The 26,371-nt window shown below is 38.9% G+C and overlaps 2 protein-coding genes across 6 annotated transcripts in view; both read left to right on the top strand.

Annotated features, from left to right (window-relative positions):
* UBE2W (ubiquitin conjugating enzyme E2 W) overlaps positions 1–6,463 on the top strand; it is a 32,753-nt gene extending 26,290 nt beyond the window's left edge. For 2 of the 3 annotated variants that reach the window (XR_009418321.1, XM_059470796.1), the window contains exon 6: positions 3,571–6,463. Coding sequence is in view for 2 of the 3 variants with exons in the window: in XM_059470796.1 (XP_059326779.1) it covers positions 3,571–3,584 (14 nt within the window). In the remaining variant the exon portion in view is untranslated. Of the gene's footprint in view, positions 1–87; positions 3,527–3,570 lie in introns of those variants that run through there. The other variant, XM_059470770.1, reaches the window with a different exon arrangement.
* A 13,265-nt stretch (positions 6,464–19,728) lies between these two features.
* The window catches only part of STAU2 (staufen double-stranded RNA binding protein 2), a 171,170-nt gene continuing 164,527 nt past the window's right edge, over positions 19,729–26,371 (top strand). For all 3 annotated transcript variants that reach the window (XM_059474272.1, XM_059474256.1, XM_059474238.1), the window contains exon 1: positions 19,729–19,828. The gene's annotated coding sequence lies outside the window, so the exon portion shown is untranslated. The remainder of the gene's footprint in view (positions 19,829–26,371) is intronic.

The raw sequence follows: 26,371 nt of genomic DNA, 5'->3' as shown, positions 1-26,371 counted from the left end.
TTTGCTTTTGCTTTTGTGCTTTTTTCTTTTGTTTCCATGTGTTGTGTGTCTTGCTTTATACTTTGTGGTTTCTTTCTTCTGCCTCAGCATTTGTCATCCTCCACCCAGAGCTGCAGTTGGCTGTATGTGCTTGTCTTATCCACTCCGTTGGTGAGGAAAGAGAGAAGAAGGGGATAGAGATGGGCCATTCTTTGTTTCTCTCCTCTTGTTAGCGATGCTTTCCTTGCTTTCCCTAGGAAAATTCTGTACAAATGGTAGTCCTTTGAGTACTTTAGGAAGGGATATGTCAGAGAAGGTAATACTCCATGCTAGTGTAGTGCAGAACAGTTGATTCCATCACTGCAGAGTCAAGTGAAGGTTCCACCATAAGACATCCTCTGTTTTTCATGGCCTCCTTACTCCAGCATAGGTTCTGTCCCTGATGTGAAAACTAGAGCAAGTATTTTGAGGCAGTGAGAGTTCCTAACTGGACAGCCAAATTCCAAAGTCTTCACCCTGAAAATTCTTAAGATTCTTAAAAGCCCATGGATGGCCTAACAAGAAAAACCTGATAGTTTCATAAAACTTGCTGAGACCCATGGGATTTTGACATACGGTTATGTAACAGAAAGAAACTTTGTTTCTCATAATACATTAATTGTAACCCCAAAACAAGTGGTTTCAGGTACACTGTGAGAATTGCTGTATGCCATGAGATTAAAGTGTATTTAAGAAATTTGGGACCATCATGTGGTTGTTTTTAAAGTTGACTCCAAGAATAATAATCATATTGCACACAAGGATAGATTTTTCATCCTCACCAGATTATTCAACAGTCACTTTCTTTTCTCTCTCTGTTTTCATCCTCTCGTAATGTGTTTGGTGCTTCTCCGTTTCTAGTTTTTGTTTCTCTTAAATGGCAGTTTTGGGAGTTTTTGTTAACTTGCTATTTTCACTTGCTATTTATTTTTAAAGACAAACAGGTAAAGTTCCATTTATTGGCTTTATCTTGTGATTAAAATGTTCTGTTTGCTTTTAATTTGTCCCAGTCTCATTTTGATGTAGAGAAGAAATCTTTAAAAGCAGAACAGTCTGCAGATATTACTTTTATTTCTTAATGAAATTCAATTTGTGTTAAACAAGCAAAACAGAAACTTAGTATGAAAAGAAATCTGAGTTACTGATTTTGAAGGTTGCTGTATTATGGCTCAAAACCACAGCTTACAGTTCATTGAATGGGTATTTTAGTTACTATGAAGTAGCTATGCAGTGTTTTTTTTCTGGAAGTCAGTAAACCTTACCCGTCCTCAAATTCAGAGCAACCTAAAATCCAACCTGAGCAAGAAAAAGAAAGTCAGTTCATTTAAATAACTCATACTGTCTTCATTAAAAATTCATTGGGCTCCCCACCACCTTGAATTCTTACATGAAAAAACAAAATATTCCTGATGTCCACAAGAGAAAAAATTCATAAATTATTAGTGTGTTTTCCCTTCCATTTTTGTGTGTGTCATTTGTTTCTTTTCTCATTTAATTTTGTTTCTCCTATGTAGACATAGAACCAGACTGCCAAGGCATGATCTTTAAATTGTCAGTGTTTTCTAAACAGGTGTAAAGAAATACTGTTTGTTACAGTCAAATGGGAAGTGTGAAAAGATGTTTATTTTCTGCACATGCTTCAGCTGAAGTGTCATATATATCTAATCTTGTGGTTGAACCACATTTGGCTAGATAAGTGAGGGAAGAAAAATCCCACCCAGGAAAGAAAACCAGTTGTCCAGGGTTAACTGCTGTGAGAAATTAAATGCCAGTGCTAATACCACAACCTGTGCAGGGAGATGCAGAGTGGTTCTGTCACTTCTGCTGTCTGCTGCCCATTGGACTGGTTTAGCTTTATGTGACATAGTAGCTCTGTGTTTTGAGGAGTTAGGAAGAAGTCTGTCCTAGGTATTAATACATGCATTTGAAGGAAATTTTTTTCCAGTATGTGCCTGGAACTTATTTACCTGGGAATAAAAATAGTCCCTGGTTGGGAGCTGATGTAAAGAAAACCCAGATGAGCACAGAGTGATAAAGTGGCACTTAGAGGCATATTCTGACATGTAAATATGTGTCTGCATTCATCTTAATACCGAGTTTTTAATCTGTCATATCACCCCCCCCCAACAACTTATTCCTCGAGCAGAGTTATGGACTTTTATTTGCTACAAAATGATGTCCTCACAAGCCCTGTTTTAAAGCTCCTGATCTTTGAGAACTGAAAATATTTCTAGATTGTCTACCCTACCCAATGTCTGTTTCAACTGTGCATTGAATTTCCTGCTGAATTTCCATCTGAGAGTTGCTCATGTTGTCTTAAAGACAGAGGAGGATCTTCCAGATACGGTTTACTTGGGCATCCAGACTGAAATCTGTTTCATTAAGCTGTTGACTTCCTTTGTTGTTCTCAGGAGGTAGAATTTTTTTTTCTTGGGGGAAGGGGTGTGGTGTGGAAGAAGGGAAAGGTAATGGTGTTTGTTTTCAACCAGCACCTCCTTACTACTTTTGGGTTTTGAGGTTGGTTTGGTTTTGGTTTTTTCTTAAGTAGAAAGTTTTTTCTCTGATATTTGGTCTAAAATTTTAGTATACCATTTAAATGTCCCTTCTCTCTCTCTTTTGCATCCTTGTCCATTTTTTTACATGTCCAGTAGCCTACTGAAAAATTTAAAGAGTTTTTTTACAAGTAATAGCTTTGATATAATATTTTCCCACGAGAATGTAGAATGTTTATGAGGCTACATTTTTTAGGTGTGGGAGGTTGCAAGTAAGTCCTTTAAAAATAAGCAGACAGTAACCTTGCTTTCTGTTAACAACTCAATATTTACTGCTAGCAGGTGCAAATATACTGCAGGTTGATGTGTGAAGGAGAATGTTTAAATGGGAGATCATTAATATGGAGCATAATGCAGAAAAGATAGGTGTAGAATGTGCATTTTTATAGTATGTCTGATTACAGTATCTAAAATTTAGTGTATGTAATTTACTTCCAGGTTTAAGATTTTAGGCATATAATAGTAACCTATTCTTTTTGCATAAATCTGTCAGCTATTGTTTTGAATCTTGATAAACAAACTAATATACCTACATACATATATATATACACACACACACACATATAAAGGATTGAGAATGCATCAAAGCAGCCCACTCTGCTGAGTCTTATCCCTATATATTCCTTCTAAAAGGATGTCTTAATTAGATAACTGTTGTGGATCTGCTGTACTTCAAGGGTGCAAAATGTTAAGCATTTGATTTTCCATTTTCCTAGCAAGTGGTTTTCTAAACATCAAATATGGAAATGACTGTCATTTTTATGGAGTATTTGCTAATACTGATGTCTTTGGGGGTGTATATGTATTTTGGAAGTTTAATTTTTGATACTCTCTTTTCTCCCCGAGTCGTTATTGAACAAAATCACAGAATTATTCAATCAGGGTATTTCCTCTGCATGTTACTGTATGTGCTAGGAATTGTTTCTGCCTATAGCACCTTGCTAATTTGGAATTAGAATGTTTATATGTTTTCCATAAATGCTCTTCTTTTATTTTAAAGATGACACATGTTGATGCCACCATTTTGTGATCCTCGTAGCAGAAGATAGTCCTACTGAGAAAATGAGCACTTTGATCATTCAGTCTTTGAACTTTAACCTTTGACTGGAAGTGACCTATAGGCAATGAAGACTACTTCCTTTGACTGCATTTTTACTAGTGTGCATTCTGGGCGCATGTTGATCGCTGGTTCAGTCCATGCAACTGACATGCTTTTATTAGTCATACAGTATTAATGCAGGTGTCCAGAAATGTCAGAATAATTCCATTATTTTTATTTTAAGCTTTTGGAAGAATTCCAGGTCTTCATATATTGTGCAATAACACTGAGCTTCTTGGCGGTTTTGGTGCATCCATTGCCGGCAATGGACATTGTACCAGGGAAAGGTTTTGCTCCTGCCACAAAAAAGATTGACACGTTACTGAGCTTATGAAAGTTCTGGATATATTTGGAATATAAGCAAGGGATTGACAATTACCTGAAATCCAGCCCATTCTTTTATATTTGGATTCTATGCACTGTGACCACAAAACTAGCAGCATGAGTTAACATGCCTACCTGAAGGACTGTAATAAGATCATTACGTATTTATTAAATTGTTTATCTGCTGTCAAATTGTTTTGACATGGGCGATTTTTCAAGTGACATTGGCAGAGAGGTACAATGTTATCCCTATGGTGAAATAAAACTACTTTTTGTATATAGTTATTCATATCTCTGAAGCAAAGGTATGAGTAATTTAGGGTATGAGTGATTTAAACAAGAATTTATTTTGGAGATAGAGGATGGCAGTGATATAACTGAACTTGCTGCAGTCCGTAATTGGGCTTGTAATTTGTACTTTAGAGCTTTTTCCAAATAGATTGCACACTGTTATTTCCTGCTAGCCATCAGCATGAGCCCTACTGCCTACACCAATATTTCATTTATTTATGTGTTCGAAAGCAATCCATATAACATTTTTTGTTTGCATTCACTGTTTCTTTTGTGTTGTATGTCATGTTTGAATGTTACAAAACAATATTTTGATTGAAAAGCTTTGTCAGAAGATATTTTCATGTAAATTATTTCTTTATCTTGTAAGCATCATCTTGTCTTTTAATCCTGTACTATAAAAAGAAAAAAATACATTTTTGACAGAGGCTTAAAGTTTTCACAAAAAAGTGTGGACCTTCTTATTTAAGTTTAGACTAAAGTATATTTTCTTAACTTGTTTGTCCCACCTAGCCATGCCAATTTTTCCAGGCTTTTCTTCACCAAAAAAAGGGGGAAAAGCCTAAAATCAGACATTTTTCTCTGGAGCAACATTTACTGAAATTACAGTTGTTCTCAGCACTCTGTAATATTTTGATACTGCAATTAGGTTGTCTTTTTAGGAAGCACTTTTATAAACTAAATACCTTTACACATATGCAAAATTTCTATAATTTTTTTTACTGTTGCCTTATTGTTGCACTCAAAAAAAAATTCAAGCAATTAATGCATGAATGTCTAAATGAAGTAATAGCTTGATGTAAAAACAAACAAAAGCAAAAAAAAAATCCCTAAACCAAATCCACAATGACTAACTACAATAAAAACCAGAAAATTGGATGAAAAGACTGATTTTTTTTTTTCAATCTGCTGTATGATAACTAATGTTTTATAGCCTTGTACATACTTCTCTGTTACCTATTGTTTAAAACACTTTTAAAAAAGTATAGATGCTTAACTCAGGGTGGATAGAGTTTAGATGGATTTGCTTCAGAGAAGTATTTTGTACAGCATCAGAACTGTAGATACTGGCAGTAAAGTGAGGCTACAATATACTTCAGGAACTGCTTTTCTTTTCCTACTGTACTGAAAATATCTCTTGGCCTTTAAAACTCAATGGTAAAAATCTAGCTTTGGATATAAATTTGATGTGTGTATATATTTTCACAATGAGTCTTGGAAACGGGGAATTAATTTTCTTTTTAAGAGCCAAAAAAAAGGTAGTTTTAAACAAAAGAAATACTTATGCTCTAAACTTTCTGTTTAGCAAAATTTTATTGTTGTGAGATCATCAAACTGGCTAGTTTTGGAAATGGTTCATATGAACGAGCAGTAATCCGATACTTAATCTGTATAGTCTTGTTCACTGCTCTGTATGAATTGAAACAGTTCAGAAATTAATGTATGAGTGGTTCATATAGTAGATCCTATCAAAATAGTCCACAGGAAAGGGACCTTAATGTGACCAGGTAATGTCTGAAGAAATGGCTTAAGTACATCTCAAATTCAGTTCCTTTTCATATAGTGGCTTGGGAAACAACAATACGTGGTTTCAGAGAAGCTTCATGACATACCATATGTATTTTGTTCAAGATGGGTGTTGTAGTACAAAGCATTATGCATTTTATTGACCTGTGCTGTCACATGGACTATAGTGAAGTTAAATAACCAAATTTATGCTGCTCTTTAATAAACCCCCACCCCCTATAATATATCTTTATTTAGATCAGAAAATGCAAGGTAGATTAGAAGAGAATGTACCTCAGGTCTTATAGTTTACAGTAGAAATGCCTCATTGGTTCTCTTGTAGATCTGTGGGTAGGCTCACCTATATAGAGAGGGCCAAGACAAAGCTTAAATACCACTCAAGCACTCAAGATAATGCAACTATTCTGACAATGATATGATGTCCTGAAAAAGGGCTTGAATTAGATGGAGGTGGTGCCATCCTTTCCTAAGGGTGACCCTGTGTATGTAACTTTCTTTCACTTGGAATTTCTCACATGGAATAGTTACAGAATTAGCTTGAAACTATCTTGCTTTTATTTTGTGTCGATATTCATGTTGTTAAACACTTTGTTTTGTGTTTAGTGTCTTTATACTATAACACAATAAATTCTTGTTTTAAAATAGATTACTACCCTTGAATGGAAATACGTGTGGACCTTTTCATGGTGCAGTGCAGAAGCACAGTTCCTAACATTCAGCCACTCTTAAGACAAAGCTGCCAGTGATTCTGAAATATTGTGATGCATCTCAGAGGAGGAATTTGTATAACAGCAAGGTGTTTCCTCATCCTCCAGAGGGTATCTGTTGTTCAGCTGGAAGAAATAGTTAATTAAAAAAAAACAAAAAACTTAGATGCTTTCATTTGAAATGCTTTCATTTCTCTCAGATGAGCATATAGTTATTTTTTTTGTTTGTTTGTTTTTGTTTTCTTTTGTTTTTTGTTTTTTTTTGTTTTGGTTTTCTTTTGCCATTTGACAAGCACTTAAAATACTTGATGAGAAGTTTCAGATGCTGGATTATTGTTTGCCTGCAGTGGTGGGAAGAGAGTTTCTATTATTTTGTCAGCATCTATCAGAACTGTTTAATCAAATCTCTGCCTCATACCAATAACTGCTTTCAATTTTGTAGATTTTTTTTCAAAAGATGATGTCTTCTGCTTTGTAAAAGGCAAGGCACTGCATACCTAAAACATGTATTTTTATGAAAAAATAAGTTTTTAAAATTTATATGTTTTCTATCATTAGTATTATTCTGAATGTTTGATTTTTTAAATTTAATACTTTTTTTTTGAAGTCTGAAAAAACCTAAGATGTGAACTGTATTGAAAGGCTTGATTTAAGGAGACCATACCGTTTCTAGGTCAGTAATTAATGGTGTTTTAAAGAGAGAGAGGAAAACCCCCCTAATTAAACCCTAATTAAATGGAAAGATTTGCAAAAATGCAGCTATAGAGTTTGAAGGTTTGGAGGAAGTCAATATGGTTTTTGCCTCCTCTGATAGAGTAATTGAGCATTATGTTGTGTTTGTATGCTCACAAATCCTGATCATTCTAAAGAACAAGTTTGAATTAATTTTCTTTTAAAACTAGTTACTTTTAATCCATATCACCCAGTCCAGTTTGGATTTACACAGTGGTACCTGAATAGTTGGGTGTTGAACTGAATAAGGGGAATTAAGCTGTCTTAGTGATATTCCATCTTCAGCTGCAGTCACACAGCAGCATGGGAAGAGACTTTGCATTTGGTTCGTGTGCCAGGGACTTGTTGGCTGTTCTTTTTAAGACTAATAATAAATTTCCAAACCTCCGGCTTTAAAGTACCTTTATAAACTTGGAAGAGTAGAAATATCATGAGCCACTTTTTACTAGAAAATGTAATTCTGAAATACAGATTTGAACGTACTTAGTCTCTGTTTTATTTCCTTTTACAGTGCAGTGCAGGAAAATCTATTCACTCTTCATTTCTTTTTCTTGCTAATTTTATGTACTTTTAAAAATAATGTTAAAGAAATTTTGACCAGCTAATTCAATGTAGTAAATTTTCTCTGCAGCTACTTAAAGTGATTTTAAAAACAAATTACAAAGTAAGAGTATTTCAGTAACATTGAAGTTTGAAAGTAATTTCTGTCCTGAAGTATGTAGGCAAAACCACATAGGTTTCATTCAGATAATTATTTTGTATTTAAAAACAAAAAATTAAATGCAAAATCAATTGACCGTGCAGTGTATATAAGTCTAGAGATTGGATTTAAAAGCCTGTGCCCATTGTCTAATAGAATACTTCATAGGAGCTTTAATATGTGAGTCAGTGGTAGTAGGTTAGATTGTATTTAATTCCCTCTACTTTGCATACATGCTGTATGCAGTGTAACTTTGTCTTTTGAAGTGACATTTTTCTCTTGACCTCTGCTGGTGAAGGAGCGGCTTACAAGAGACTCTTCTGAATAGGAGTCCAGTGAAGAGTTGAAAACCATAATGTTGGCCTCAAAGAAAGATGTTACAATCTGAATTCCTGTAACACTGACCACAGTTCTTCCCTCATGCTGGCCTGTTTTTTGTTATTTAAAATCTCCATGGTAAGACCTTTAAACTTTTGTCCTGACTTCGGCAGTTGGGGAACCTGTTTTCTTCAAGCCCTTTGAAGTGCTTTGTGCCAAGTAGGTCATGGTGAAGTCTGTTCAGATGAACATTCTGGGCCCTTTCTCTTCCCAGGACTACAGTACTGTCTGGATGCTGCTAATGCAGTTCTCCAGGGCATTTAATCCTTAAAGATAAAATCAAGCATGGTTTCTGCTATTACCAGAGAAAGAGGAATTTGTACTCCTTCCTTTCCAGTCTAATGGTTTACATTCCTACCTTGCATCTAACTTTCTTCTCGAGTCTGCACTGAGATTTAACATGGTAAACCAGTAGGAAACAGACTTGAAAAAGTGACAATCTATCTTCTCAATTACCAAATTAGATCAGCTTGCTGCATAAGCAATAGTTTCAGAGCTAGTGCAAAAATCTGAAAGCTTTGTGTAGCTGGGGTTTGGAAGGTGGGGGCTAAAACAGGATTTGTATCTTTAGAATTTTATGCATAATAAAATATTATGTAAAATATTGGCAACCTTGTGTTCTGCAGAAGCTGAGTAATGTGCTATGAGAAGCCTGAGAACTGGAGCTCTGAACTGCCTATAACAGTCTAAGGAGAGGACTCTCCTATATTTTTCAATTCTGTTCTCCAGTAAAAAAATCTGAAGTTGTTCCAAAACATTCAAACCATCTGTTACCTCTCCATTTAGATGCCTTGAGTCTTAGTGCTCAGGAACAGGGTGGCCTTTTGTGTTTTGGTGGATGGTTTGTTGTTGTTTTGTTTATTTTGTTTGGTTTTGGGTTTTTTAAATGTAGCAATTCTGTAGTTATTCTGTGAGGATATTTTTAGTTAACTTTTTATCAGATCACTGTTGTCAAACCTTAATCAAATATAGTTGTATATATTATCAAATATAGTTGTATCCATAACAAGTATAGTTACGGATGTGGTGAAACTGTTTAGAAAATGCCAGTTATTTTCCAGAAAAAAGGCAATAATGTTACAAATAAAATGTTCTTGAGATTAGATAAAAAGCCAGGTGTATTTACACTCATCTAACACAGAAAACACTTGTGTCCCAAGTCTCAGACGTATCATTTTGTCTATTGTATACTTCAAGAATGGGACTCTTGCACTCTGGTAGGAGGTTTTCAAGACAAAACCACACTGGTTGCCACTTCATCCCTTTCTCTGAAGGTCTTGTTCAAGGAATGGATGAAACCTGGTGGTTTTTATCTGTATTTATTTGTGCTGGGTCAGTGAAGAGTATGTGACAGCTGCTACTCTGGTGAAGAAGTGTGAATAGCTGTTGAGTCTCTCATTCTCTAAACTGTCCATATGTCTGCACTAAACATTGTTAGCTGTGTTTTACATGCACAGAAAAAAGTACATGTTGCTTACATGGTGTAGACAATTCATTGAAGATCAGAACTTTGGAAGATGCAGTATAGGATGTATATATAACTTAAGTAAACAAGTGACAAAGATAACTTGTCAAATCTCCAGATGACTTACAGTATATCAAGCCTAAAGTCTTGATTTGCATAAGGTTTTACATTTGTGGGGCTTGAGGTGAGGGGAGACTTTGGGGACATCATCTTGCACTGATATCTTCTGTATCACACTTTGGACTATTAACTCTTTTAATCTCTTAGGTGTCTGTGTGTTGTCATCTGCCCCAGGCAGTAGCTACTATTTTAAGTGTTATGCTGGAGTAAAAGGTGACTTAGTGTTCCTTAAATAATAATAACACAGACAGTCCTGTATTGGGAATGATTTTTCAAATTCTCCTTCAAAATGTTCACCAACAATGAGGATACCACATGGAGATAGGCTATGCTCACTAAGTAGGACAGGAGGGAGAGCAGTCAGTCCTTGAAATTTTAAGTTTGTTATCACCCTGAAGATTCTCTAAAAAATCAGTGGCTGGTGGCATGGTGTTTTGGGTTTCTGTGTTTTTGAGATTTTGGGTTTGGGTTTATTTTTTGGTGATGTTTTTTGTGTTTTGTTTTGTTTGTTGTTGGTTTTTTTTTTTGTTGTTGTTTGCTTGCTTTTAAGAGGACATCAGTAATTGCACCAATCTATAATTCTTAGGACACAAAGTTCTCCAAAGCTGCAAAAGGGCAAATGCAACGCAACCATGGTCATGATGCAGCTGAAGGATCAAGGTGTCCTGTATGACAATCAGTAGCAGTTTGTTGAGATGTGCTATATTAAGGAAAAGAGAATGGGTAGCTCTCTCTATGAATTGAGGTAATAGGTTTCTTTTTTCCATTGCAATAGTTTTACCAGAAACCTTAATAAACAGCAAAGCAGATTTCATACTGTGCCTGACAAGAGCTTTTGAAGTCTTGCAGGTGGAAAATAGACTGAATACAGTAGTTTGTTATGTGGTTTGTAATTATGAAAATTTCTTCTGTTAGCTTAGTTTCTTTAGTCTGTAAGAATAGACTAAATAATACCTAGGCACTACTCATGTCTTCCTGGTATCTTGGCTACTGTTGGGGAATGCTGTACAGAAAAGTCTGTCATTCTTTTCCCCAGAAGCTTCTCTGGATTGTTGTTACACTCAATTAAATAAATCATCTACTTCTTTATGTTTCCCATCAGCTACCTTGTAGAGTTTTTAAACTCATTTTTGTGCAACACTTTTTGGAAGTCAACATTATAAAGGCTTACCATTTGGATATTGGTATAAATATCCAGAAGGCAAGTTTCCTTACATTAGTACTGTAGCATGCAATATATTAAGGCTTAGGTGTTTTTGAATGATTTCTAAAACGTAAATCCATCTGAACTTTTTATTCAGTATTGGATATACCTGGGTAAGTATAACAAGAATTGTCTTGTGCCAGCCAGCTCAGTCTGGAGCATCCCTGCACACCAAGTTTAATGTCTCAGGATTTTCTTAGTAGTAAACCAAAGATCTGATTGGAAAATTTGTGGTGATCTCTGCATAAGATTCCATACTGTTTTGTGGTGAGATTTTTTTTGTGTATTTCAAGGCAGCTATTAATGCACCAGAGCTTGATTTTGAGAAATGGATCCTGTCAATATTGAGAGTTTGTCACATGGTAAAGCATTTGCTTAATTCTTCCGTTCTTATATTTGCAAAGTATTATGGCAGAATTTGGCCTCTGGAAAGGAATCTTCCTGCATGGTCTGCACCAGAATACTGTTTCTCTCTGTCATAGAGTTTATTTCTTGTAATTTGGTCTCAACAATAGTTTTATGTGTAGGTACATACAAAGGTGGGTACTAATCTTGCTTAGGCCTTGCATTTATTTGAGTTTATTTTAGTGTATATCAATCTTTATATGTTTTACATAGCTTTATATCGTATCAAACACTTTATTAATTGCAGCTTTTCATTTAAGAGAGCAAGATTCCATCAACATTTACATTTTCATTCTTATGGGCTTTTTAAAAGCAAAGATAATGCATTAAAAATTATGTGGATAAAGGAAGAGAGAACTTGCTGGTTTTTGTCTGGAACTTTAAAATTCTTACCAAATGTTCCTTTCAAATTTCAATTTTTTAATCTAAGTCTTTATTTTTTTTGTTCACTTTATTTTTTTTTTTTTTTTTCTAAACACATTCTTGTACTGACATTAAATTTACCTTATACAGATATGGAGGTCAAAGGACACAATAGTCCAAAGAATTCAACCAGTAGAAAGATGCTTCCCATTCTGCATAGTTTGTTTGCTTCCCATCCATCCCTATTAAGTTACACTGCTAAAATAACCTTTTATTGCAGGACAGTGGAACAATTCTGCAACAAGTTGAAAAGGACCTGTATTTCTACCATTTTGGAGAAGTAAAAAAATTAAGGATTTATACAGTAAATTAAACCTGTATTAAACCAGTAATCTCTTAATTTATTATTCTCTTGGACCAAGAACTGCCTTAGACTTACATGAAGCCAGACTGCAAGAGCAGAAAAGAGAAGTTGGCTGTAGCCAGCATTCATACAGAAAAAAGGGTTCCCCCTCTCTCAGCCCCAGAAAAAGAAAGGTTCAGAAGTTACCAGTACTGCAAACATGACTCAGTACACGACACAAAGGGCTTATTGTGGTAATAGGAATGGTAATAAAGCATTGCCCACGTATGCTTCTAAGTATAGAATCTCATGAATGGAAACAGTAAAAGCAAGGGCAACTGGCAGCATTGTCACTCAAATGATGTTTATTTTTAGAGGATTACCAATGCTTCCAATCTGCTGTTAGTACTGTCTCTTGCCAGCACACACAAGCTTCGTTCTCAGTTTGCTCAATTTTTTAAGTGACAGCTCTTAGAGCAACAAGACTCCTGCTACTTCTAGGGACCATAACAAAAGACAGCCTCAAAACAGGTGGAGTGTAATTGAGTAAGCAGCAGGTATTATATTAGCTGAAAATACAGAATTGTTGCATTTTTCACCAACATCAAATGTAACTGAAGTCCTCAGTTTCACCCATTTCCAAGAGGTTTACCGTGCAAAAGTCTGCTGTATATTGTGCATGTTACAGCAACAAGCACTGTTGACTTTCTCAAAGGACAGCAATGAAGAAATAGTAAAATAATGTCTTTGAGTATGACAAATCATATCAGTATTAGATGAAGTTGGTTAAAGTTGTTTGGCTTCACATTGTTTTACAGTCCTGCCAAAATTAGGACCGCACCTCTTAGTGAAATTTTTTGAGTCTGATGACAATTATAAATTCTGGCGGTAATGAAGCACAAATTTGTCAGGTACATAAACTGACAAAAATATCTGGACTAAATTTTATTGCTATATGAAGGTGCAACACAGTAGACAGTAAGATTTGCAGCAATTCTAACTTTGTAATGTTTTATAATGAACAGTCAGTGCAACATTCTCCCATTTATGATAAAATAAAACTCTCCCACCTTATCCTGCGCTGTCACCAAATCGTCAGTTACCATTATGTCCTAACTATGCCAGGATAATGGGGGTTTGGGAGTTAGAGGAGCTCCAGGATATTTCGATAATCAACACAAATGCACTAACTGGATATTTTTGCTAAAATGTTGCTGTATAACATCACTGAGCCAGACCTTTCCCAGCCATTCAATAATTTACCAAAAGCCCTAGTTTTGTGATAGTTGAATGTTGCTGGATTTGACAATCTAAGCAAGAGTAAACCCCCACATAATTTGAGAAGTTCAGTGTTTATTTAATGAGAGAATAGGATACCTGGAACAATAAATAAAAATGCTTAAAAAGGCAAGGTCTGTGGCAGATCTGTAGATCTCTGAATTTCTCTGAAAGTTTAAACACTAACAGTGCCCACATGCCTTCACAGAAGTTAGGGAAACATCCCCGTGTCTGACAATGTTTGGATTCTTCAAAGCCATGTTAAGACAAAGCATAAACAATTTACAGGGCACTGCATCTTTACAGACTGATCTGAAAATTTTAGAACAGTTTTATCTGATTTTATCTGATTCTTTTCTGCACTTTAAGTTCACTATGGAACCCAGTGTATTACTGATTTATATACACATTTGATAAAAGAAAAACAAAATACTTAATTTTCACATCCAACACTGGCCTTAGCTTCAAGATGTAAAAGGCCTAATCCCTGCTCTCTCTGGGATCTAATCTGCTGCTTTTAAGGGTGGCAATAGGTATGATTAGGTACATTTTCTCATGAGCATGACTACAGATAAATATGACTAGTATGGACACAATGTACAAACTGGTCACATTACTGGTGTCACTTTGGTTATGTCTGAAGTGTTGCTGTAATCTTTGCCTGCACTGAGAGGCATTAATGAGAATCCAAAGCATTTCAAGATGTGTGTGATCCTCTCATACAACACTATCAGGAAATAGCATTGTGTTTGGACTTGTCAGAAGGCCTTTTATGTAGTCACAACGTTATCAGCAAAACCCCCAAAAACCCCAGGCTTGTAAACAGGAATTTCATGGTATAGAATCTATTTCTTCCTTGACCTGTAATTACACTTTGGCTTTCTCACATTTCTCTCCTGAGCAAAGCCAGTGTAGTCTCATCAGGTAGCAATGCCTACTAATGCAGAAATGGGCCATTTCTAAATATCTGTGTGCTTTGTAATTGATCTTCAGGTTGCTAGTTCTGTTATTGTTCTTGCTGATTTAGCAAACTGTAGTTACCTTTGTCTTCATTGCTGTACTCACAAGATGTGAATCCCTGGATGACCTGAATTTTCCTGGTTTTCTTCTGCCATTATATGCTCTGTGCTTTAAAGAAGTAATCCAAATCTTGTTGGTGTGGGGGTTTTTTGTTTTGTTTTGGTTTGTTTGTTTGTTTGAGTTTTTTAAATCTGGAAATCACATAGGACATTTGAGAAGCTTCCAGTGTTCATAATGGGTGATGTACTTGTATGAAGCATCTGTGCATATACATAAAGTGTACGCAGTAACTACACATATTAATTAAATAGGCATAAATATGCAATATCATATTTTCTGTAGTTGTACAGTGAGATGTCTGTACCTTACAAAAGAAAGCTTTTACAGTACTTTGTGTCAAAAATAAATGGGAAATTGTGGAAATATCTGTCACAAATTAAATGTACAAATTAAAACTAGGGACTTGGGGCTTTTATGCAGTTTTGGATACAGGAACTATGATAATTAATGAAGTTTTCTGAATGTACAGTAAAAGGTCTAATAGTTACCTAAAGTAATTTACCAGTAGTAAAAAAAAAAACTTTAACATTAGTTAAAGTTTCACTAGTGTTATCAGAAGGGTAAAGCATTTATTTACATATGGCTTTACTATTCCTAGCATGGACATATGAAAGCAATGGCAGCAAGTGATTGCTGGGAAATACAATGCTACCTGCAAAGCAATCTAAATTTGGGGCAGTGGGTCAATTAATAATGAAAAAGCATTGACACCCCAATGATAGGATACATAGATGAAGGCTGGTAATTGCAAAATCAGCACATCTTTTTGGTTGGATTCACTTTGTGTTCTAAAAAAATGATACTTGTTAAAGGGATGAGGACCTGGAGGTTTCTCAGTGTCCTTGTACCAACAGTGATGGAATTCAATATATGCTGATACGTGCAAGTTCTAGTTCACTTAATTTAGATTCTTGAAGTGATTGTATGATTCATCTGTTTTAGGGAACTCACATTTTAGACATGAATCATCAAAGACAGTGTGTTAATGTGAGTTGTTAAAATTCATTGCCTGTGAGTCCTCGTTGGAGCATGAAGAGTAAATGGTTTCCATTACCCGAGAAAACTCTTCACAGTATTTACTTGTAGTTTGTTTTGTCTTGGTTTGTTCATGCCTCTCATTCCATGTACTACCGTGATAAATTGGTTTAGTAATTTGTCATGCATTGTAGTTAAAGATATATTTTTATAGTCACAGTTCTGCACCTGTAATTGGGGAGAGCAGTGGTCTGACTAGACGTACGTTCATTAAAAATATTGGGTTTTAATCAAATGTAATCCCAAAGTCCTGCATTTTGGTTTTAATGATTGAAAAAATACTATTAAAAAATTAAGTGACTCATTCTTCTGGTACTAAGCTATTAGAGGCTTTTATTCAGTTGAATGACTGACTAATGTAAATAATGCATTATTCACTTCTTATTGGTATTTTATGAGCACTCTATTAGCTTCATTATGGTTTTAACTTTAGTATCAAATATCATGCAAGTTCTTAAATAAATAAATAGTACAGCTACAAAGAAACTTTCTAATACTCTGAAACAGAATTCTGGAAGAGGCTGTAAAACATCCAGTCTTGGAAGTTTTCTAAAGGAAACCAAGAAACCTGCTAACTCAAAGGTCAGATCCAGCTTTAAAGTTGGTCATACTTCGAGGAGGCAGGGAGGGTAGTGGAGCAGACCTTCAGAACTCCTTTCCAATCAGTTCTGTAAATCTCCTTAAATACACAGTTGGGTGGGGGTTTTTTGGGATTTATTTTTGGTTTGTTACACCAAAGTGTATTGAGGGGTGGAAACTAATTTCTTGATGGTATCTGTTGAAACTACAATTCTAATAATAAAATATATTAGTAAAAATTAGAATATTCTGATTTTTTGCAAGTCAGTGTGAAAGTGCTGATTTATTTTTTCTGAATCTGAGGTTCACAATGACAAGGCCAAGTAGCTTCAAGTGTCCTGCACTCATGTATACAGACCAAATAGAATAACTCTATCCTTTCCTCCACTTAGGTATTTATGCAGGCATTTAGGCATTAATGTGGCTTTTTGTTATTTTCAAACTGCATACTGAATTAATTACTTCTATTAAAAGCATCCTGAAACTAGACTGTTATGCAAGTTATGACACTCTTCTTATTTACTAATGGAGCAGTGTGAAAAAGTACATACAAATTATGCATTTTGTTTTCAAAACCTAAGAAGTTTTTAGGTTGTATTAAGCTGCTTTTACTGGAGATACTGAGTAGTCTTTATCCTGTACCTCAGCAGTAGCAGGAAAAAGACCCTCAAACGTAAGGGTGCAGTAAATGTTAAAGAAGTGACTAGTAATGCAATTTAGTTGTTCATATAAGTAAAGCTCCACTTTATAGGAAACATCATAAAAGCAAAATACAGCCAATGGCTTAAAATTATTATAAAAGATATTAACCTTTGTTTTATAAAACATGTATATATACATGGTAAGTATTGGGATAAAATCTGCTCTTCTGTATTCAGTTTTCTTCCAGCTACCTTCCATTTGCACCACAAGATGTATATCAAGATACTTCTGAGTTGATACATGTATCTCAAGATATGTTTTTAAACTAAAGTTTTAGTGTTTAGTAATAGCAATTCTATAAAAATGTTACTATTGAAATAATAGCAGAGATTGGAGATTTTACAGGCTTGCTGGAATTACACCTGTCTACTGCAGAAAGTTCACAAAAGCCCTCTCATAATTTGATGCTGGCGTTCATTAGATGCGTTTTTCTCTGAGTGCACCGATGCTACGTATGTGCTATGCTGTAGGGTTGTTCTTCAAACTACTCATAGTAAGTAAAGTTAAAATGACATGACATAAAATTATGAAGGAAAAAAACCGAGAACAAGCAAATGAAAAAAACCCCACAAACTTCTATGGACAGCACCATCACAATTCAGCATCTGGATGAACTTTGCTCATGCAAAAATTCGTAGTAGCCTAATGAAAAGTACTTGCATTATTATCCATTGCTACATTAAATCAGAAGACTACAAAAGAAATTGAATTATACAGTGTATTTCTGTCCTCAGTTCTTAAATTAAGGGGTAAGGAGTCAGAAAACAAAACGATGGAGGAAAGAGAAGGGGAGAATTAACGAGCTACCACTGCTGAATACAGGGTATGTATAAAACTCTCATAGCAAATGCTGAGTTCCCAACATGAGTTTCAACAAGTTGTAAATGTCATATTAGTGTTGTGTTAGTATGAATAAAATCTTGCTATCACTTAGATACTCACAATGCAGCTCTGCCACTAGGTGTCATGATGTGTATTTGGTGTGTAAATTATCTACAGTATGCAAGCTTACTACCAAAATTCACCTGGGCTGTGTGCTTTTAGAGTGTTCCTCCACTATGCTTGGGAATTGTGTCAGGCTACATCCTTTTTTTTTGCTCAGAACTGATCCACCTCTTGGTATCAAGTAATAATTAAAAAAAATAATTATATAATAGCAGATACTGCAGGCAGTATGAACTCTTAGACTCATTCTAATCCTGACTTATCTGTTGTTTTTTAAAATTACATTTGCTATGACTAATGTTATAACTCTCATATGAAAAGATTCATTAAAAATTAGTTGTGTAGCAAAAAGGTATAGATCTTTGCCTCCTCAAAAATCTAGTTTAGTTTCTGAGCATAATGAATTTTTTTACTGCACTCTTGCAAATCAGGTAGGAACATGATTGCTTCAAGTTCTGGTGCTTCTACCTGGCTTTTGCATAGATTTAAAAATTTGTGGTTTATTTTACTTGAGCCAATCAGGAAAACAGATTTTTACAAAATAAGTTAGATTGTGGATTAAACTCAGAAATCTTTTACTAATGAACAATAAACTTCTGATTACTTTGTGATAAAGATTTGAATGTTATCTTTTTAATCCCATAGATGGTCAGAAATTGATTTCTTTGATTTCTCTTTTATTCGTCTATTAATTTCTAATTTAGAGGAGGAAGTATTTTAGACTTTAATTTCAATTTGCATAAGCTTTTTTTTATTTCTGCCTTTTTTTTTTTTTTTTTTACATTTTTCTGTCTAGTTCTGCCTTCTGTAAGGGATGTGTGAACCTGAAACATGGCAACAAGATATATACATTTATGGTGGCAAAACCAAAGACAGTTGGTTTTGGTTGGAAAGGCACAGAAACAGCAATTTATCCAAGGTTTTATGTGGCTGAGCCCTGTGTAAGGAGGGGAGGGTTTGTGCCCACCTGGGGCAGGAGGAGGTTTCAGTGATGCACCGTGGAACCTCCATGGCTGAACCTCCACAGCTGCACTCCCTGGCCTTCGTCTCCCTCCAGGCAGCTCCCAGCAACTGCTTCAGTGATCTGCCTAATTCCAAACAGAAGAAAATATTAACAGAAATCTTCTTTATGAGTTTTTACCTTTTTCTGAAAACAGCTCTCTCGGAGGGGAAAGGTGAGAGGGGAAATACGTTGGAGAGTTAGTGGTCCAAGCTAGAGTGAGATAACAGCAGATGGGGGAAATAAAATCAAGCCTCTTCTCTGGTGTGCTGCGGTGGCTGCCCCCTTCTTCCCGTATTTCTGCCGGCCTTTTTCCTTGCCTGAAGTCCCGCAGCCCGCTCTCTCCAGGCGCGCAAGGAGCGGTGCGGACCGCGGCTCTCGGGAGCAGCTGAGAGTAGGCAGAGCACAGTCGCCAGGCCGATCTCAGCCCCACTCACGGACCGGCACATCCCCCGCGCTGCTGCTCTCCGCGCTCCCCGGCTTGGGGCTTCCTCCTCCGCGGTGCCGAGGCCTCGCCGTGTGGAAGCCCGGCCCCGGCCCCGGCCCCGGGCCCGGCCCGGCCCGGCCCGGCGCGGGCAGGTGAGCGCGGGGTGCCGGGGCCCGCCGGGGCCCGCCGGGGCTGGGGGCGGGCGGAGGGCGCAGGGCCCCGCGCCGCCGCTGGGGGCGCCGCCGGGCCGGGGCCGGGCCGCGGACGGGGCCATTCGCGCGGCGGGCGCGGGGGGAGCGCGGCGCCGGGAGCGCTCGGGGAGCGCCCCGGGGGCGGCGGGCGCGGCGGGGGCGGTGGCGAGGGGGGGCCGAGGGGAGCTGCGGGGGGCGACGCCCGGCGCGGGGGCGACGGGGCGGGGCGGCGGCGCCGGCGGGAGGGCGGGGGGGGGGGGGGCGCAGTGGTTGGGGCCGGCGGCGGCCGCCGCGGCGGCGGGGTCAGTTCTCTTTAGTGTTTGCCGATGTTGGAGGCGTCTCCAAAGTGTCCCCGGGAAGCAGGTAACCGGGAGGGAGGGAAGGGGGCGGCTTCAGCCGCGATGTCCTAGTCTCTGTCCTGGCTTCCCGTTCCTCCCGCCGCCGCGGCGGCTCCCGGGCGAGGGCTCCGCCGGCCCCCGGCGCCCCCCGTCTCCCCGGGGCCGTGCGGGCGCTCCTGCGCCACGGCGCCGCCGGCCCGCTCCGCTCCGGCGGGGGGCGGCGGCGCCGACCCCGCCATCCACACCCGGGGGGACCTGTCCGTCGCCAGCCGCCCGCCCGACGAGGGGCACAGGAGGCGGGCAGGGGCACAGGTGGGCAGCGCTGCCACCCCCGGGGGCCGGGGAAGACCCCTCTGGATCCCCTGCGCAGCTCCCGCACACGGATCCGGCTGCCGGTGGCGGTCGCTGCGCCAAGGCCGGGCCGCGGCCGGGCCGTGCGGCGGGGCCGAGCTCGGCGGGGACCACGCCGGGCCTGCCCTGCCCCAGTCCTCGGGAAGGAGTTCTGTGCGACCGAGCTTGCTCCTCGTCCTGTGTCCCGGCCGGGCCTGTCGCGGTGCGCGGCCTCGGGGGCGCACGGTGGCCGCTCCGCCGCCGGCGGGGCGAGGGGCGCCCGGCGCTGCTCGGCCGGTCAGCGGCGCGGACCTCGCAGCTGAGCCGCCGTGTGTCTGTACGTGTGTGCTAGTCAGCCCTCTCTGTGCACGTCCTGCGCTGCCCCCAAACTTCGGACAGAGCCCCAAACTTTGCCATCGGTGCTGGGCTCTCCCACTCCCAAAATGGATGTCGGCATCTATCTCTTCCAGCGATGGGCAGAGCCGTTTACCGGCCCTCGCCCAGCACGAGGGTTTGGGGGCCGTCGTTGAGGTGGGACCCAGAGACACATTGCGGTGAAGTTGCCTAGTCCAGGCTTCTCATGGGCTGGGTGGCACGTTCCCAGTGTTCAGGTGTCTGGTGGGAAAAAGTTCGTCTTGATTACAGCCAGGCCTGGAAGTCACAGCCTTGCCTTCCTGGAGAAGTGCGGGCTGCCTGGGCTTATCTGTGAGGGTGAATCCTGCAGCAAAGCTGTTTGCCTTGTAGTGCTCAGGGTCCCACCTGACAAGTCAGTGATACCCAAGCAAAAAATCTCCCTGCAGTGTATCTGGCTGGTGTTGCCTTACGGCCAGCAAGCTGTTTCTGTGAATACCAAGACGTAAGCTTCTCAAGCCATGTTTGGAATGCTCCCTGTGCAACTACCATGGTACTAAAAAAAAGTTTATGCTGTACAAAAGAGTAGATCAAGTGCTGCTGTTGTAGCCCCTCTCCTTGCATGCAATACTGGCTTGAACAGTACTGAGGGATGTGTATGAGTAGCTGCAGTGTAGCAAGGCACAAGGAAGGCTGTTTGCTCTGCCATAGCTTGGAGTGGTTGAGCTGTGCTTCTGTCTGGGAACATACAGTGGTATATCTCACTTGTGCTGACCAGTGGCATCGAGCTGCACAGGAGTAAGGTCTTCCTGGGTTATGTGGTAATTTCAGGTTAGCAGTCTACACCAATGAAGTAATACTAATGCATTTAAGCCATTTTCTAACTATAAGGAGGTTTTGTATAGGCTTTGTCGTGACACTGCTGCTTATATAAACAGTGCCAGACTGTCAGATTTCTGAATGAAATCTCTTTTTTTTTCTAGAAAGTCAGCAGCAGTGTAAGATTTCCAGTACTGATTTCCAGCTGCTGAACCTTAGCTTTGACCTAAAAAAAACTCAGAGAGAGAGGTTTCTACTCCTGCCAGTCTTTGCGAAGATTCCTATTGCTGCCAGCTAGGAACAGGATTGAGGCTGCCTGCTTGTTTGTAGTTTTTGAGGGGAAAGAACAGTTCAGATTTCCTTTTCTTTGCAGACAACTTTTCAGCCATGTTACTCAGTTTGGGTTCTGCTCAGGCTGCTCAGCTTGGAGGCCAAAGTCTTTATGTATCTTTTTGCCAGCTCAACCTACCTTGTTCCCCAAGAATTACATCAAAATAATAATAAATTTGACTAATCATAAATTCTGATTTAAGATAGTAAATTGTAAAGAAACTTTGTAATTTTACTTGCAGAAAAACCTGGTCAGAGGTCTTTTAATGGCTGGACCAAGTTTAAATAAGCATTTAACACCATCAGCCTCTTCTCTGGGGGAAAAGGTTTGATTTTCCTCCATGGCTTTATAAACGTCATTCTAACTCTGGTTTACACTGGTGTGAATGTGGGAAGTGAATCAAATATTATGTGTTTTGTTTGTAAAGTGTCATGACAAATGACCTTGGGAAGGTTAGGCAACAAGCCATAGTGAAGCAGATCCTCCTATTCCAAGACTGGGTCCCTAGCCATTAGGAAAGGTGCACCTGTCATGCTCTATCTAGACAGTTTGTTTTGGCCTGCCCAAAATCTGTGGCTATTGATTTGTTAGTCTTTGAAAACACTGAAAAACTCCCATCAATTATGTCCAGTCCTTCACCCCACACCCCACATCTTCTTATGGCGTTACTCCATTGGAGAGCTGGTCTTATAAAGGAAGTGTGTGGGTTTGAGTGCCCTTTTTTTGGCATATATTTGATAGATATGGGCAGAGATTTTTTCTGATTGGGGTGCAAAGTATCTGTTTCCTCATGCATGTATCACTGATGTGCTGGGGAAGACCTAACACTGCATTTTTTCAGGATAACTGAAACAACATAACTAATGTTAATGAGCCACCAGAGCTTCACTTTCCTTCCACTGCTTACATTTATTTCCTATCACCAGCAACAAAATCTATAATAAAAGAGGTCTGTCTTTTGCCAGAACTTACTGTTTTGTATTTCTAATCTTTGGATCACACATAGCCTGTATTTATCACAATAGTTCTTGAATCTCTCTCCTCTGAAAAAAAGAAAAGAAAGAAAGACAGGGGGTTCCATTTGGTTGAGGGTCATAAAGAGCACAAGGCAGGGGTCCTGTGGAGGCAGGTCAGGGAACTGGGCTGGCAGTTCTGTTCAGGAGGGAAAGGATAGTACATGAGGAGGAATGGAATTGGTGGGAGTGCATGACAAACTCTGTGAAGAGAGGAAATGGAACCTGTGTGTAGTGTAGTTAACACACATATATAATTTATATATATATATATATATATATATATATAACGTCAAGGGCTCTGCATTTAAAGGGTCTGCTCATTGTCAGCACTGAGTCACAATTGCCATTATCCAAAGCGTGTTTCCATTAAAGGATCAAGAGTTCAGCAAGAATTTGAGAGATGTCTTCTCAGGCATTGTTCTGGAAAAATATTTAGAATGAAAAAATTGCTTGTCACAACTCCTAATGTGAAAATGAATTTTGAAAAGCCATCTGTGGTAGTGTAACACTAAAGTTACATCTATGTCTGTAACTGTTAAAGATTGTTCATACTTCATCTCAAGAGCAAGTGTTTTGTGGTTTTGGTTTTGTTTTGTGGGTCTTTTTTGTTAAACTGGTAGTTTTTGGAGTGTTTCCCATTAATGAAATATGTCATACTGTGTCATACTCCATCTTTGCGTTTGTTTTAGTCAACTATACATCTATACAGTACATCACTAGAATGTTACAAGTCTGTTTCTATTTAACCAAATAAAATCAAATTATGAAATTTAAATTTTTCCTAGTAAATAGCACTTTTTTCATTTTTAATTACTAATACTGTGACTCCACTATGCTTCTGTATCCCCATAATCTTTTGATTTAGTCACCATTAAAATGATGTGAGGGGACACTTTTTAGACTGATTAGAACACAAGCTTTGAGCTCAGATCCCTCTTGGTGTCCCAAACCTGGTTATAACCAGCAGCCAATTATTATATGAAGTATGGGTTAATCTCCTATCCTTAGATTCTGGGAGAAGTTAGCTTACTAAGATTTTTACCATAGTAGCGCATGCTCAGTTGAAGGGTATGTTTACAGTCTCATCTTCTGAAAACTTCCAAAGGATCACAAAGGTTCCACTTCCAGTTTCACTGCTTGCCAGCTTTGAGGAGGCTGTTTTGCCTCCAGGCTAAAGGAAATGGGTTTGAGTGTAGGAGACCAGATTTTCTTGAAAAGTTTCTTGCAATGAAAATAGTCACCTGTTGGATCAAGAAAAGAGATGAGTAAGCTAATTTTTATTGCTACTACTAATTTTTTGCACTTGTTAGGTATTTGTACTTTCCAGTTTCTCCTACAATGACCTCAGTTTAAAAAAGCAGTGTTAAATGAATATAAGGAGACATCAGCATACTAAATGTGCAGATTGATATCAGTAACTGGAATTGATTCTGGATAAGTAGCTGTCTGCAAGTGGTAGAGAACTTTTTCCATGTCACCCAGACAACACATCGATGCAACTGATACATTTTGAAGGATGAAATCAAGATAATGTTGTTCCCAAGGTGGAAAAGTAGCCCTGGTAGAGGGCAATGTTTGACCACTTAGAACCATACCCAGCTGTTCTGATACAAACAAGATAATAATGAATTAACACTCTGTAGTAGCTTTGGCTTTGTTAGACAAGGTAAGATCAAGAAGCAATCTAAAATTTCATGTTAACTGTTAGTTTGTATGTTTGTTTTATTTTTTCCCCTTCTGCTGGTCCTTCTTCAGTCCTGGATATGATGTTGCTTTTTTCTTTCCAGACTGTGGAAAATATTTTCTCTGCTTTTTGTTTCAGGCTTGTGTATAATAGTGTTTAAATCTGCCTGCTCTGAATAGTGTTTCATCTGTGAGGGCAATGTTCATTCAAGAGGGCATTTTGCTCAAGAGTATATACCCAAGAGACATTCCTTTTGTACCTGGTTAGGGCCTGGGAATTGTAATGAATGATTCCAGAGGGATTTTCTTGAAAACCCTTCTGACCCTCTGAGAATTCAGTGCAAGACACTTACTAGTCTTGTATTAAATGTGTGTCCGGCTTGTGAAAAGGAATGAGAAACTTGTCCTGGATCAGGAGTCAGTTAAAGCTCTCTGTTTCTTCAGAGCCATCTCTCAATATTCTCTCTTAGCTGAATCCACTGTGTTAGGTATGGGGTTTGACCTCATCAGAAGGGAGAGTGGCCCACATCATCTTTTCTTCACCCCTTTTCAACTGGCCAGGTTTTATTACTTAGAGCCTTAAGCAAGTGAAAACTGGCTGAAGATGCCAGGACTGGATCAATTTTCCACGGGCTTGGTGAAGTTGTCGTTCACGAGGATGTTCTGGATCTGGACCTCCAGGCAACCCTAAGTATTTGCCAAGTCCCATGAGAAGAATTTAATATTTAATTAAATTCTTCAGCTGTTATATTACAAGGTTCTTCTGAAACTGACCATTCCACAAATTTCTGTTAGTGGCAGTTCACCAGAGGAGGTGGCTTTGGAGGCCTTTTCTCTTCACAGGGTACCATTAAGGTGCCAGGAAAACTTTTATCCTTCTCAGGTTCGCCTCAAATTTCACTGCTGTCTGAGCCTCTCGATACTTTGTTACATTCACAGGTTACAGTAGGCTCTAGGGCAAGCAGCTACTGTAGCTGGTGAAACTTAAGTTATTAAATGTATTTAAAGTATTTTAAAAGAAATGTAAACATCAACTTGCCCATCCTGGATTTGAAATTGTTTCTTTTCTTGGACACAGTAGTAACTGGAATCTTTTCAAGGTTTTTAAGCCAGCCCTGTACTCACTAGGAATTTTGACATTAACACCAGAAGGAAGTGGTTTTATTTGCTGTCATTGCAAATACTGGTACTGTTTACCTCCGCTCAGGTATCTCATGCTGACAGGAGCATGGGAGACATGGGTACTGTTAGACAAAGATACCTGATATATCCCCAGGATGGGACAGGACAGAGCCCTGCAGGTGAACAGGGTTAGCTGAGGCAGTTCTATTTCCAGGGCCTTCTCTCTTTTGAATGTGATGTCTTTGCTGTTGTGCTGGATTGCAGATCTGCTCCTCACCTCTGGGCTCAGCACCTTTACCTAAGCTTCTGCTGTGTGTCATTGCAACCTAGACAGACTTTGGTTGACCCTTGGGCTAGGAGCACAACCCTTCATTAACTAGGAACAACACTTTTTGCAGGGGTTAGACTGTATTAGGCATATGTTTGTAGCCTAAATAGCACAAGTTCTTTTGGACATCCTAGAAAATGGGGACTTGTTTCCCTTTTGAAGTACTCTTTTTTAAATTTGATTTTGATTTGAAGGGGAAAGGGTAGGAGTCTTAGTAGTGAGCAGAAGTGTTAGCTCTCTGCAAGTTCAAAAGCAAGTTTGTTCTTTTCAAGTCTGTTCAAGCTAGTTTAGGGTGGTTCCAGAGCCACAAAAGCTAACTTTACCCTGCTGAGTCTAATGGCCCTGGAGTCCTGAAAGTGCAGTAAGTGGTAAGAAAGACATTCCTTTGAAGGGCAGCTCAGAGAATGATCCACCCATCCATCCTCTAGGTGGTTGTGAGTCTATGATGTTACAGCATTCCCATTCCTAATAAATGCAATCTTCTTTTTTTGCTTTTGCTCAGTTCCAGGTACTCTTTCTTATTATTTCGAATCATTTCATATTACCAGTGCATCAACTTGCACTTTAAGCCAGCGTTATCCTTTGTTT

This window comes from Ammospiza nelsoni, chromosome 1, assembly GCF_027579445.1.
Source record: "Ammospiza nelsoni isolate bAmmNel1 chromosome 1, bAmmNel1.pri, whole genome shotgun sequence".
Classification (NCBI taxonomy): Eukaryota; Metazoa; Chordata; class Aves; order Passeriformes; family Passerellidae; genus Ammospiza; species Ammospiza nelsoni.
This window is presented reverse-complemented; position numbering and strand designations above follow the sequence as displayed.